Here is a 16,026-nt window from a genome sequence, read left to right as displayed (position 1 = left end):
GACACAAAACTGACTTTACAACTAGAAGAAAAAAATGACAGTCATTAGTTGAAAAAAAAGATAAATTGAGAAAACAACTAAGCCAAAATATGGTTCACTGAAAAGGAGGGCAGGATGGAGGGATGGGAGGGTGACACTCAGGGAGAACAAGAGCAGGAGGAATCAGTAAAAGTGTACATGAACTGAGAGCAAGAGGGTGCTGGCCATGGCAGGAAGGCCCTGAGAAGCCAGACCAGGACTCAGACAGGACAGTACCACCACCAGTGAGGTCATTCAACATCTAATAAGAGGATACACATTGCACTTTGAAACTCTTGAAAAATATATGAAGTGGAGAAAAATCCTTGTATAAAGTACTATAAATGACTCCAGAAGAAATGGAAAACTCTTAATAGTCTTGATTAAATTGAAATATTAATTAAAATTTTTCCAACAAAGAAAGCAACGTCCCTAGATACCTTTACAATCTAGTTTTAATTTTAAATAAGGTTTTCCAGACAATAGAAAAAGCAAGAGCATTACTCCCCAGCCAGTGTTATGAATTTAGCATAATCTGAAATGAAACAAGTATGTTTCAAGAAGAAAAAAATTATGAGCCCCACTAATTCTTGAAGCTAACAATGTTCCTTCATATGCTCAAAAAGCCACTTTCTAAATTACAGCTCAGTCACAAATATGGCTATTTTTTAAATTGAAATGGAATATTTTTTCTATTTAAAGTCAATCTAATTATGTTTCATTCATTCATATCTTACTCAATCAATTTGTTATATTTAGATTACCAGAGGGCTGAGGCTCATCAGCCTCCTAATACAATGATAATGTGTGATTTTGAACTTCTACATCTAAAGCCCAGGGTTTTATTTCCCCATGTTCACAAACTAAAATCTGAATGTTCTAGTTACTATGGAGAACTCTTTAAGGTCTCTGCCCAGACTTCCTCCCAAGACTGTCATCATCAGTCTTGTATGTGAGCCTTAATTATAGTCAGTTTCTTTATTTCATGTTCTCTAAATATGCTCTTCTGACTGACACTGTGCATTTGCATGGAACTCTTCACCTTGCCTCTACTGATGAAGGATTTTTACCATCCAGTTCATGTGCTACTTTCTCTATAAGGCCTTCTACAACCTTCTGAATCTTCTCTAAATATCCATAGTAATGAATGCTAGTATAGTTCATTTGGTCTTTTATATTTATTTATATGTACAGTAAGTAGAGACCTAAAATACATAAGCCCTAAGTCCTTTGTAAATTATTACATATATTGGAACCATGAAGGAGTAAAATATGTATGTTTTTGGGTAAGAAACACATAAAATTTACCACCTTGACCACTTTTAAATGTAGTTTGGTAGTATTGTTGTGAAATAGATTTCTAGAATATTTTTATCATGCAAATCTGAAATTCTACAACTATTAAACAAAATTCTCCTTTTCCCAGTTCACCAGAACCTAGCAACCACCACCATTCCCCTCTCCATCTTCATGAACTTGATTACTCTAGACATTTTATGTAAGTGCAATCACACAGTATTTGTCCCTCTGTGACTGCTGGCTTCACAAAGCATAATGCCTCCAAGGTTCACCCATGCAGGTGACCACATTTCACTATATGCACTTGTTGATGTGGCTAGTTTCCATTTCTTTGGGATGAACACTTTATTAGGCACTCTTTTTTTCAATAATATCTTTACTATCAGTGATAGGCTTTATTATTTGTTGCACTTAGCATAGAGAAGCGTTGTTCACAAAATATTTCCATTGATCCCTTGAATAGTACTGAATAAAGTACAGCAAAGATAGGTTCTACTGCAGATATTTAAAGTTGGGGAAGAACAGTTGTGATTTGTGTTGACTTACAGCTTTTCATGTACCTGCTTGTCAGTGTACATCACAGAAATGCATGCCCCAGGAAAATTACCAGTTAATTTCCTGCCATGCACTGGTTTCACTTATTAAGAGTAGAAAATATTTACATTAAAGTCCATGAACACAAATAATTTGCTTTGTTTCTAAACTAAAATAGTTATATTCATATTCATATGCTGTCTAGCCCAGTGACCTGCATGAGCAAGGTGCTCAATAAATATCTATATGAGGTCTATTTTCCTACTGTGAAATGATGTTGAACATGACATAAAAATGTTATTGTACTACGAAGTAAGTGTAATGCAGAAAGCAGAGAAGACTGTATGCATACTGGTCATGTTTTAGTTTTTAAGCCATGTCAGTCTTCCCTGCGGAAGTGGTACTTATACCTTTTGGGGAGAACACTCAGCCTCAAGAGATTTGTCTGACTGGCTCCCTTTTGTTTTTAGGTATCAAATACAATATGACTTAATCAGAGGAGCCTTACTTGACCATTCAATCTAATAACATTGGCCCTTCCTGGAATTAACTTTTGTCCATTGATTGTTTACTTTCCTTTTTATTACATGGAACTCTGTTTTTCATTTATTCGTTTACTATCTATTTTTCTTCTTTAGAAGATAAGCTTCATGGAAACACATCCCTTTTTTTGTCCTGTTGCTTAGATACTCAATAAATAGTTCCTGAATGAATAAATGACTGAATGAATATAACATTTTATTTTAAAAGATCATACAGAGAGATTATAGTAAAATGAAGTAATTATATGGGTACATACATAACCATGGACAACATACACATGTACACACACATTTATTTACAATATATGCATTTCTATGTATATAGTATATACTTTTGTAATACATATCTAAAATATATTTTCATTTTTATACTTTTATAAATTGTATATTTACATACAATATATACATGTATATTCAACAATATAGACAAATTGTATATTTATATGCAATATATGCAACATGTTTAATATTTACCTTTCCAAAAATGCTTAGTCTTTTGGAGTCAATGTAGGGTTGTTTCAGTAAAAATCTGCAGTGAAAAAGAAGGGAATAGTTTCTTCTTCTTGAGTAAAATGTACATGGGGATTCATTCTTGGCACCGCATACACACACACACACATACACACACACACACACATGCACACACAAACCCAGAAGTCAAACTAGAAATACTACAGTGGTTGCAGCTCTATTCACGTAGAAGGGCTATAGATACTCAGCTCTTGCTACTCAAAGTGATGGTCCAATAGTCTGGGATCACCTGGTAGCTTGTAAGAAATGCAGAATCTTGGGCCCCATTCCTGGCCTCATGAATTCATGTATCATTTAACAATATTATAGCCAGTTTCTGTGCACTGTTTCAAAGAGCCTTACTAGCTTTCTCAGGTCACTCTTTCTTGCCAGTGTGGGAATGGGTCTGTGAAGACTCAAGCATGGCAATGAACTGGAGAAATATTAGACATTGTGAATTATTGCAAATAAATAATGTAGTGGTTAATTAAAGATGGTCTCATTTTCATAAATCCAAAGTGAATTCTAATTCCAGAGGGAGAGGAAGTCTGATAATTCTTTTATTATGGTGGTAAGAGTAAAAAGTTCTTGAAAAAAATCCAATAGTCTGCAGGATTAGCTTAGAAAATTGTCTAATGGCTAAAATAACAAATTTCTGAGTCAATGTGATAGTATTACATATTATATACCTAGCTTCTGTCATTAAAGAAAAAACACTTTGCAAATGTGTACCCACTTACTTCACAGCTGCTATTTGGTCCTTTACTTCCACCGAACCTAACTTTCGATGTATCTCCTGCAAAATTTTCAGGCCCTGAAATCCACTTCCTCTGCCATCAAATCGTGCTATGATGACATTATCTGTGTCAACAAGTACTGAGTCCCAGTCCATATGGAACTTCTCTGTCACGAGCTGGCCCCCTGGCTCTTCATCCCTGCAAATACCAACACATTGGAGCAAAGCAGGGGCAGTTGACAATGTGATATAGGTTTTAGCTTTTTCACTTATAAGATACCCATGCTGGCTATTAGAACTTCTTACCTCTTGATAATAAAACTTAAAGTAGAAATGTCATTTTCCTTCATATAATTTCAAATGAAAAGTTGTCTGAGTGAAATGAAAACATGGAGCAAAATTTTAAACTGTTCATGAGAAATTAGAGTCAATTTTTCAGAAAAAGGAAAATGAAGAAAGATACATGCAATTTCCACAGGCATTTGTAAAGAATGATCAAGTTGACATAGAGGTCTTAGTTTATTGGACTTCTTCCAGATGGTGGATTTTAGAGAAGTCTTGCTGAACTAGTTACAGAGACTTAATCATAATTTCACAAGTTTTAAAAAGACAACAGGCCCAAAATGGAATCACTTTTGCTAAGTCCTGCTAAGACTGAATACCTAACTTAACTGCAGTTTCAGCCTCTCAGGAGTGGAATTTTAAGCCAGTCAGTGTGGAATTCCCTGATCAGCACTAGTGAAATAAACTGCATGGTAAGAGTCTTCCTTCTATGGTAAGGTGACCTGGCCTGAAATAATCATTTCTTCTCTTTTCCTCTGTCCCACCCATTTCTGCCTATAAAACTCATCCACTCTTCATAGTTCCTTGGAGCTTCCTTCTAGTTGTTAGATGGGCTGCTGCCCAATTCTTAGATCACTGAATACAGGCAACTAGATATCTAAATTTACTCTGTTGAATTTTGTTTTTTAACATAAGCAATGTACAACCCTAAAGAATGTCAGAGTCAAAAAGGAACATTGCATTAATATTTCTGAATTTATTTTTTTAGGTGGTAGAATTCTCACTGAGGAAAATTTAAGCAAATAGTGAGAAAAAATTACTTTTTATCACTTTCGTTGTTGACAGCAAGAAAAGAAAGCAGAGACACATATGTTTGAAAAATTTGAAACCTAGAAGTAAAGGAAGACACACAAATTATAAAGCATGAACATTCTCTCCAGAGAGAAAAGGCCATACAATTTTATAATTTCCTATTATAATGGCATTTGTTATTTTCCAGAATGGAAAAGGTAAAAAAGCAAACTCTCATAAAATCGCATAGCTCACCTAGGGCCAAACCTAGCTATAGTTCAAACATGCATGCGATAGACTTAAAGAGCAACAAAACATGTGACTCTCTGAAAAGTGCTCCATTATGAATTGGGCTTCATGCCAAAAATCCTCACCCTACTCACTCTCCTTTAAAGACTCGAAACTCTCTTGGTTCGTGTTTATGCATATGTGTTGTTGGAAGGACTAATGCAAACCAATGCACAAACTAATCCTCATTAACAAGCTTTTAGGTTATCAAATTTGCTACAGAAAATAACTTCTGTACAGCAAATGGAACTGAGTAATATAAGAGTTGTGTGGGACCTGTGAATTAGGTAGGGAAGGAAGTAGGGAACAGGGCAAAACATCAGACAACTACAATTTACCGAATATGGTTCTGGGCTGAATTGTGTCTCTCAAAATCCATACACTGCAGCTCTAGGGCTTACTACCTCAGAATGTGACTGAATTTGAGACTGTGTCTTTATGAATACGCCAAAATGAGGTTTTTGGAGGGGGGAGTGGGATCTCCATGTTATATTTGGGTGGAAATTAGAAGGAAATTAGGACATACAGAGAGACCTTAGGAATGTGAGTGCACAGAGGGCAGACCACGTGAAGAGGCAACAAGAGGGCCGCCATCTGCAAGCCAGGGAGAGAGGCCTCAGGAGAAATAAAACCTGCTGACCCCTTCACCTTGGACTTCCAGCCTCCAGAACTGTGAGAAAATAAATTTCTGTTGTTTAAGATACCCAGTCTGTAGTATTTTATTATGTCAGCCCTAGTAAATGAATACAAATGCCTTCTGTGGTCAAGCACTTAAGTTGCATTATCTTATTTACTATACACTACTGAATGTTATTCAGCCTTTCTGGGGAATAAGTTGTCTGTTGCATGGATTACATGTACTGTTACTCATACATGGTAAATAAACTGTGCCACGGCAGTGTTTTAATCACGATCCTGTCCACTCCCTCTTAAATCACATGTTCCATGGTGATCCTCTAGTCCAAGTGTACATCTGCTTTATCTCTCCACAGTGTTTGCAATTTTTTCCTCTTCCTAAAATTTAGTATTTAGTTTATTTTAGTTTTTGCAAACTTAGCTCTTGATCAGATTATTGGTGATTGTTACTACAACTACCCACATGCTCTTACCTAGAATTCTACTTGTCTAGTTCATTGACCTATTTTTTTTCAGATTCCCAGTGATACTGATATAACTTGTCTACTGTTTGAGAAATAACATGGCTCATTATACCTAGCACCATTTCTGGTGCACAAAGAACACAGAAAATGCTTGTTGAACTAGACCCTTTCAGGAAAGTTGACTCAGGTGAAATTTAAAATGGGAGGGACATTAAAAAGACTTGAGTTTATATCAAGGCATTGTATTATGAAACTGGGGGATTTATTGCAAAAATTAGGATGCAAAACATGACTCGCAGAGGGCAAAAATACAATGACTAACTTCAATTTCTAAGCTGAGTAAAGTATGAGAGTTTGAGTTCCATCTTCACTCTGAAATAGATAAGTAAGACACTGACACTCTGACTCAGTTTCCACACCTTTAATAATGGTAAACTACTGTCTTGTTTTCCTCAAAGAGTTTTGTAAACACTAAATGGCATAATGTACTTGGAAATACTTTATGAAATATAGTGAGTAGTATACAATGACAGATTCATTGCAGAATATGAACTGTTAATACTCTCATTCGAAGCACTTTTGTTTACATTGAACATATTTCCTTACTGTTCAAAACAGAGAACCTTAGAAAAGATTTGGCTGTGAAGAAATTAAATTGGGAAATATCTATGGATAAAAATATTGTGCCATGTAATATGGGCTGTTATGCCAGAGGGGCTTCCATTTTCTAGATGGACCTATTAATACCTGTTGAGTAAATGAAAGTTTTCAACCAGAATCCCTGGCTATATGCATAAAAGGCCCTGTTTGCATGTCAATGTGACATTTATCACAGCAGTCCTTCAGGAGACTTCTGGTCTGGGGTAAGGGGTAAGAGAGTAGCAGCTATTCTTTCCTTCCCTCTGTTTCTGGTATGTAATTGGTACCAGGGACCCGCCCACAGAGTTCCTCCTGGAGAAACGGGCCAGAAGAAGTGGGATGTTGGTGCCATGGTCGGAGGGATGGAGCTTGGGGAGAGGCAAATAAGGGGGGGCAGAGAGCAGCTGCTGGGGAGAGAGGAGCATACTGGGAGGAGAGAGACTGGGCATGAGAAGTAAAAACCGTTACCCAACCTCTAACCCTTGTTTTCTTTTGGTCTCATAGGAGTCATAAAGAAATTGCCCCAGGTGGAGAACCCTCTTCTGCCTTGTCCCCCAATCCAATCCCTCACTAGCCACAATACCTAAAGGCTTATAAGAAAATAGAAAAATGCAATCAATGTATGCTTTGGTGTGATTATCAGAATACTGTCAGTTATTAAGGAAGAATTTTCTAATCTTAAATACTGACAGCAGCACTAAGATAACATTATAAAAGGCTTTGTTAATAATTTTCCAACTTATATTTGACCCATTGCATTGTTTGCAGCTATTTTAAGGAGTTCATAGCTATCAAGTTTAGAAAAATGTTAATAGGTCACACACATTTTATGGCAGCCAAATGAATTATTTTAAAATATAATTTAACATGAGGGACATTTTTCAAACTGATGATTAATGAATGGCTGCAGTATTTTTTAAAACAAAATCCTTCACTCCCTTATTCATGCTTGCAATACCCAGGGGAAAAACACAATTTTGTCCATTGCTCTTTTCTCTACATTGCCATTTTTAACTTCAATCTTGCCTTTAGAAGGTTTCAAGTGATATCAATACATTTTCAGCCAATGATTTTAACACATTACTCCGTCTAGTTGGGTGCACTACTTTTTCTTTTTTAGTGCATGATATATGCATATCTCAGATTCTCTACAAAGTGTTCACCAGAAAACATTAGAGGTTGAAAAGTAAGAAAATACTGCTTATTCAGTGAGGTAGGAATAGCAAGCTATTTGGTGGTTCAGCTGACTACAAGGAATGTACTATAGAACAAATCATCCACCCTATAATAAATAAGTACCATGATTCATGTATATATTGATAATGCAGGATTGGTGAGACCCAATTCATATGGTACCTTTTTGTTTTATTCTAAGTGACTTCCTCGTTTATTTTTTCCTTCACTATTCATTTTGCTCTGTCGCAAAAATCTCTGGGGGCCATAGAAAGGAGGATGTGTCAAGGCTGACAATGGGAACATGCACTTTTGTTGAAAGTTATGGTGAAAAGAACAATTCCCTCTGTTTTAAGCAGCGGAAAGTTCACAGCAACATGAAAACATATTTCCTAGCACAGGCAGCAAAATCAAATTAACATTAGACTCTCCTTAGAAGCTAAGGTCTTTGAGGGCACAGTCTTTGTTTATTTCAGTACTTTCAACACTAACTTGCCTATGGATGAAGAGTTTGGGATATAAGCATATAATAAAATACAAAAAAATGATGAGTCAAACCTACAATATACAACAGACCTTTAGAATGACAAAACAAGCCACCTCTTTATGACATAACAAAACATTATTTGTGCCAAAACAGAATTAAAGTGAAGAGATTTGTTTTGACTACCTGTTTGGTTAGGTCCACAATGTTATTTAAATTCATGAAAAGAGGGTTGAGTCTCTGCTCAGAAGACAAAGGTTTAAGTCCTGACTTTGTTACTGATCTGCTGAGTTACCCTGAACAATTCTACACTCTTCTTATTTTTATTTATTGTTTTCAAGATGAAAGAATATGCTGCAAATAGTTAAACTCATGCACAATAAGTTTTTTAAAGACTTTTCCTTACCACTAAAACTTTGGTTACAATAAGCAGAAGGGAAATATTTTCTAAGAAGAGCACTTACCATGACTGTTCTATTCTATCACACGGAAGTATTTTTTTTCCTACATGGCAAAAACTGCTATATGGACACCTGCATATCCGTGTCCACTGGGGCATGGAAGGAAAAGGACAGAGAGGAAACTGTTTATAGTCATCTTGATTCTTTTCTCTTTCTAGGCCTAGAATACATGAATTTCAGCTGCATGGTGCTGGAGAAAAGCTAGGATCATTGAGAGCCAAGTGTTGCCATTTTAACTATAGATGCAATACACTGAAAAAAAAAGTGTGAAAGGGAGGGTGAAGAACAGACTGGAAAGCAAGGTAAATGAATGGAAATCATACGAAGAGGCACATCACACTAAATTCTTAAGGAAAATCAATTCTTAATTCTTTTGATTTTTTTCTTTATGAGAGAATTCATTTCATGATAGAACATGAGTTTGACATAGGGCAACAGCCTTAACAGTATTTGTCTTGCCTTAATTTGAAGTTTACTTTATAGAAGTTTACAGTCAATAATGATTTAGTTGTAACATGTACATCCAAGTGCTAAGGAAGTTTGTTCACTTCTAAGCAATATATACATAGGGATACTTATACAAGGTGGCTAAGGGCCCCTTAGCCGATCTTTCTATATGTCATTTTCTTATCCTTAGATATCTACTCATGGATGAATTGTCCTACATGTAAAATGGAAGAATAAGTTTTCTCTTATTTAGTACATCATATGAGGAGTAACATTATTTTTTCCTATCTGAGAACTGCTTCTTGTCACCATCCCCATCTTCTTCCATAATAATTCAGGAATATTATTAATGTAATCTGAAAATTTATAGTCCATGGTTTGTTTACACTATAATTTTTTATTTAATTACTTTTCTTTGAGTTGTAACGAGTGAAGTATTTGTTATGGTCAAGGTTATTTATGCCTCTGCTGAGAATCTACCTTACAGTTCCTAAGCCTGTGTTTCTGGTGGTGATCATGATGAAATCTACCTAATCCTACATAGAAAATTACATTCACATTCTCAAATTGTATAATCTCCATCATGTGTGTTCATATACTTGCATTCATAAACCTCATCCCTGTTAAAACTTTTTGAAAAATTGACCTGAAATTTATAAGGATGTGGAAATGTCATCATGCAAAGGTTACAGGTCATGTGTTGGTAAAACCAAACTGAGTTGAGCCCAATGACTTTAGATAAGGTAATTCCCTTCCCTATGCCTAAGTTTACTTATCTGTTGAGTGGAAGATGATAATTTTATCTACCTATTAGAGCACAGCAAATATTAAATGAGATAATATATAAAAATTACTTAACAAAGCCTCTGGTTCTTGGTAAGTGATAAATATCATTAGCCCAGTACAGTCGATATTATGGGACTTGAACTGTTCACTTTCTATTCCTTCATAGAAGCTGAGCTCTCAAATCTGGCCATCCCCAAGAAACGATACATTGATAATTCTTGATCCTTTATATCACAGCAGTTCAGTTTTTAATTAACTCTGCCCGAAGGGAGGAAAGTTCAGTTATATTAAAAATACTTTTCAAGTGGATGGGGCTTTCAGTTTATTTCGAATGAAAAAACGTGCGTAAGTAGGTATTTATATTTTTTTTTGTGTGTACTTGATTTAGTCATGGATATTTGTGCATTTGGGTATAATTTTCGAGTCTTTGTATGTGTATGTTCTTTCTTTTCCTGTTTCCACAGATACATAATTCTTCTGTCACCATAAGAACAAGAGAATCCTACCCTGATATACCTTTCTAGATTATAGAAGTTGTGACATACAAATAAGATCTTTTTTGTTTTTGGCATTATTTTTTTCAATAAGTTTTGTGTTCAAAATGCTGCTCAGACAATAAATTTAACTTTTTATCTTGGCCAGAGAATTTGGGCCTCTGAATTTGGGAGGGTATTCTGCATTAATAAAACTGAATTGTTTTTCATCCTTCCCCTAACCTTCTTGTCACCTCCCTTTTCTTCCTTGTATTTATAATAGAATAGACTTCCTCATGTCAAGGTCAATTTCTGTCAACTAAAGGCATTTTTCCTTGTCTTGAAGGGAATTAAATCCTATTTTTGTCTTCGGTTTCCCTTGAATAGAAGCCAGAGATGTCACCCCAGTGTGACACAAAAACTGCATAACTATCACTAGAGCAATGCAAAAAAGCAGAATCCAGTCCTTTAAATCAACTTCTTTATATTGTCACAGGAATCCAAAAAATGAAAAATTTATCAGAATACACGTTGAAATAGTGAACAGCATGGATATTAATGAGCCAGCAATAAAACTAAAAAGTGGACTGTTAGCATTATACACACAAAATTAACCTCAGGATAAACACCTTAGCACCTGAAAATATCAGAAGCAAACCTCAGGGATTTGGGAAGCAAACCTCAGGAAAAGGGCCTCAGGGATATCTTGGAGGAAGAAATTGTGCAATAAAGTGGGAGGCAGTTCCAATTTCCTAACGATCTCTGCTGTCAAAGTCTTACTACATTAATTCTTATCCATTGGCCAATTTCCATTTGGGATAACTTCAAACAAACTGAGTGAGGAGGTAGAAAGAGGAGAAGTGTTTGGTGAACTTTATTTCCAGTTGCTGGGAAATGCTAAATCATCAATGAGCTAAAAGAGCATTTGATCTACTCTCTTGCCTTAGAGAGGGTCATGCTTAAAAATATCACTCACAGTCAAAAGAAAGTTTAGCACATTGTTTCAACATACGAAGGACAGGAGAATCTACCTCATTCTTTATGTGTATATATCTGTTACTGAAATCTCTTATACAGCAGGTCTGCTTTAGAAACTATAATGGAAAATATTCTAAATTCTGGCTTAAGAAACATAGGAATATTCTAGATGAAAATAGAACAAAGTATCTGTCTTTTGAAAAGAAGCAGGTGATGATCTTCACCACAATCTCATATTCGTTCATTTTTCAATGGAGAATAAAATATTTTGTAACTTTGAGGCTTGCAATACATAGGATACATATCAGGGATTACAATGGATTAAGAATATAGGAATGGAAGCTAATTACAGGCAAACTTTAAACCTGCAATTATCCTATGTAGGGCATCATCTGCCCTCAATAATACATGGCAATGCATGATAGTTATACAATCCTTTTTTTCTAACTATAGAATCCTTTAGCTGGGTTGTAGAAGTCAGTGTATCAACTGAAAATACAGCTGTGTAAACAAGGTTAATTTTTATCGTAGCTTAATTTGTATTGTCAATTAAATAGAAATAATAATCCTGCTTACTCTTGACAGATATTATTAGTAGAATCATTTTGCAGTTTAGTAAACTGAGACAGAGAGGTAAAGCAACTGCATACCTAGATGAATAAATGACCCAGCTCTCTGAAAGAACACAATTATAAGAGCTGACCTCAGCAACATATTCATTTAGTATCTTTGACATATAAGCAATTACATTCTCAAAGCAAAAGGAAATTAGAATTCTTAGTCAGAATAGTATTAAGAATTTAAGGTTTTGAAAGTCTCTTATTTTCTACAAAGTTCTAACTCTGGGCCATTTCCTGGCTTTATACCATATTTTTTAATGTCTTTATGCTTAGAATTTTTTAAGCAAAAGTAACAGAAGCCTGAAAATGTACCTTTCTGCTAAGTTTTCACCTCCTACTAGATGTCTGACAGGTGGTATGTTATCTACCACTTCTGATCAGAATATATTCCATTTTGTACTCAGTATAATTGTGAGGAAAAAAATTAAGTAATATAGAGGAAGTGTCTTGTAAACTGTATGTAATATAGAGGGTTTTTTTCCCTAGGAGTATTCTTATCTATTAAGGTATATATGTGTGTGTGATATAACATTTTACACTCTTAATTCTCAAAAATTCTGTATGTTCTGTTCAGCGTGAGTTCATTTAGAATATTTCATAGGTGCTGGACTGAGAGGAAAGTACGTCAGCACAGACATCACTGAGGTTTCTGCACAGCTTTTCTGAGGACATTCATGTTTGGGGATACAGACACACCTTCTCCCAAGTAAAGGGGAAGCCTTAGCAACATATTAAGAACTCAAGAGAAAAGCTGAAAATCAGCAGATGCCCCTTGCTTTAGGGAAAGTTATTGCTGGTCTAGTAACTTTTGAAATCACAGAGTCCTTCTTTATTAGGCTTTTTGGTGACAACTGAGATTCTGACTGTAGGGGCAGCCAAGACACTAACTAGAGCAAAACAGTGCATTAGTGAAGAAGGCTAAACCTAGGTCAAGTTTACGATTTTGATAAAAATGGTATGAGAGAAATGGTAAAGCAAGAATGCCCTCAAGGAGGAAGCACAAATGCCCACTTCAAGGCTGAAAATGCCTAATTCTAGATAAAAACGTTATTTAAAATTTAACTCCATTTGTGCTTTAATAGGAATATTATTATTTGAATTGTGGTTTTGTTTAAAAAGCTTAACGGTTTTGAATTTCTTCCGCAATCTCATTTCTCCTAGATAACATGTAAAATTTAGTATGTGATTTTGCATAATTCTTGCTTCTCAAGAATACATGTTATGGTATTATAAGAGAAAAGCCAGTACTTGTGGCATAGCCTTTTATCATCAGTGACATTCTTTGTTTGGCCTATATGCTACAGAGCCTCATGTGATTCACAATCTAATGTTTTTATGTATAAGGCCAAAGGGAAGAAGATAAAAGAGAATCCTGGAATAACATAATGCCTTTGATAGACTCCTCTAACTTGGAGCTTTGTTGCATATTACCATGGGAGAAAACACCATATCCCAGCATCTTTAGTGTGATACAACATTTTACACTCCTAATTCTCAAAAATTCATTTTAAGAATGTATTTGATTAACCTCTCAAAAACGTGTTAATTACTACATTGTTAATACTCTCTTTTATCATAGATTCAGAAAAAAATAAATCAATTAAACAGAAAAGAAGAATGATTTAAATATAGGTAAATCCTTACATTTATGACACAATATGTGACTCTAAAAATAGAGTAAATATCAAAGTCCTGTTTTTCAAAACATTCAAGAGCTTATCTTTAAATATAAAATAGATTTGTGCTTTAAAATAGGTACTAGTAATCAATACATATCATTCATGTGAAACCATTTTATCGTATTCATATCACTCAAATAAAACCATTAATATCTGAGACCTGTATAAAGAGAGAAAAAGAGCTAAAATAGTATAAATATTCAGGTCATAGAAATGATTTTATGTATTTCTGTACTCTACATACCTAAATCAGTCAATTTAAAAGAATCATCAAAAAGAAGAGTGTATCTTATGCACTGTGTACACAGTTTTTGGAAATTATATAAATTTTTCCCTGTGGTACTTTCTCAATACATCAACTTCGAGTTTCACAGTTTTAAAAGTACTAAGTAATTAATGCTGACATATAAGATGCATTATCCATAGATTGTGAAAGAACAAAATCTGATTTGTTTAAGAAAAATATGAAAAGCAATGATCAACTTCTCCCTTTCCATTATCCAGATTAAATGTCACTGTCTTTTCTCTTCTTAATCATTTCCTGTGTATTATAGTGTAGGTACATTGTCCATCCATTTAAGTGAGGAAGATTAACAAAAATGAGAAAACTCAGAAACTTATTTAAGCTTTGACCCTCATTACATGGCAAAGCAATAATAATCACTCTTTGAGACAAGTACTAGCTACCTCTTTTGTCCGTTAGCATAAGTGTTATTTTTGAAAGAAACAGAGTGAAATGGATATATATTTTACATGAGTAAGTGGAAGATCAAATAATGTTAGGGAAGTTGAGGAATATATGTATCTTCACTCTTGGGAAACAAAGCAAACTTCCCTATGACAATCTGATGGCTCAATATCTATGAATCCTAGAATAAACAAAGAATTTAAAGACATCCCATAAAGTGGACGCTCACTTAGAACTTGGAATCTTATGAGAGTCTGGACTGGGAATTTCATCTCTCATATGGGATATCTAGCAACCTACTCATGGTTCCTATAATCATTATTTGACACCAAAGCATTAACATGGTACAGTTGGAAAACATTGTGTTCTACAGATTACAAACTGTTAAGTGGGAGAAAAGAAAGTCAGAAAAGAGTTTGGTTGTAGTGAGTTCTCTATTGATTCTGATAATTGATTTTGATAGTTTTCCAGTAATAACTATCATGCAATGGGCTATGTAAGCAGACAATATTTGATAATAGAGCAGACCTTTCGATTCCCCCCAAAACAAAAACAAGTTTGAGTTCAAACCTTAATTTTACCTTGCTTAGGATCTTGGAGGTACTACATAAGACATAATTTAGCTATAGTTTCTGTGGGTTAAAATGAGGAAAATGATATTTATCTTGAGTGATTTCTGTAAGGATTAAAGATGATATTTATGCAACCTCAGCATGATGCACATTACACAATAAATGCTCAATAAATGGTAGCTATTTTTAAGTCTTATTTTAAGAAAAGTTTAATAAATAAATGTGAAAGGGAAAGTGTGAGAAGATAGCATGAAAATTAATCATTACTTGGCACTATCCACAAAGATTGCAAAAGAAATGAGAAATTCACCTCATATTTTTCTGAGTGGGAAACTAAATTGTGGAGAAATTGATTAAGGCTGTATTTAAACACTTTATAAACTCTTAAATCATTTACTTTTCCCTCTTTCCCTATCTTGACTTAATTCATTCCTGATGACTAATCAGGGTGGGTTGATTTGTTTGCTTATTCATCATATAATCATACATTACCCCATTCTAGCAATATTTATGGAACCCAAATAATGAGCCAGTCACTGTGTCAAGGAGTTCTTACCAACAAGCTTTACAGTTTAATAGAAAAGACAGTCAAGCAACTATTACAATCTGATATGGTTACATGTTACAACAGAGTGTATAGAATTATGTGGAAATACATCTTGAAGTATTAATAGAACTCTATTACTTAGTAAAGGAAATTAATGATACTGGATGACTGTAACAATACATAAAGAAATGACTGAGGGATTAAAGATGGCAGCATGAGAAGGGAGACAGATGTCTCCTCCTAAATCCACACAAAATACAAAAATATAATTAATACAACTAAACCTGAAAGAGCAACAGGAAAGAGGGCTGTGCTAGATGGCATACACCTGGAGAAAAGAATAGACCTCATGGAACAGGGTAACATACCAAAGCCATT

The 16,026-nt window shown here is 34.7% G+C and overlaps 1 protein-coding gene across 3 annotated transcripts in view; it reads right to left on the bottom strand.

The window, feature by feature from the left end:
* DPP10 (dipeptidyl peptidase like 10) overlaps nt 1–16,026 on the bottom strand; it is a 674,550-nt gene that overhangs the window by 13,629 nt on the left and 644,895 nt on the right. For all 3 annotated transcript variants that reach the window (XM_036886636.2, XM_036886633.2, XM_036886635.2), the window contains 2 exons: nt 3,644–3,838; nt 2,868–2,922 (listed from right to left, as the gene is read on the bottom strand). In XM_036886636.2, coding sequence (XP_036742531.2) covers nt 2,868–2,922; nt 3,644–3,838 — 250 coding nt within the window. The remainder of the gene's footprint in view (nt 1–2,867; nt 2,923–3,643; nt 3,839–16,026) is intronic.

The sequence above is a fragment of the Manis pentadactyla genome, chromosome 8, assembly GCF_030020395.1.
Source record: "Manis pentadactyla isolate mManPen7 chromosome 8, mManPen7.hap1, whole genome shotgun sequence".
Lineage (NCBI taxonomy): Eukaryota > Metazoa > Chordata > Mammalia > Pholidota > Manidae > Manis > Manis pentadactyla.
Note: the sequence above shows the minus strand (reverse complement) of the source record. Positions and strands in the feature narration are given on the sequence as shown.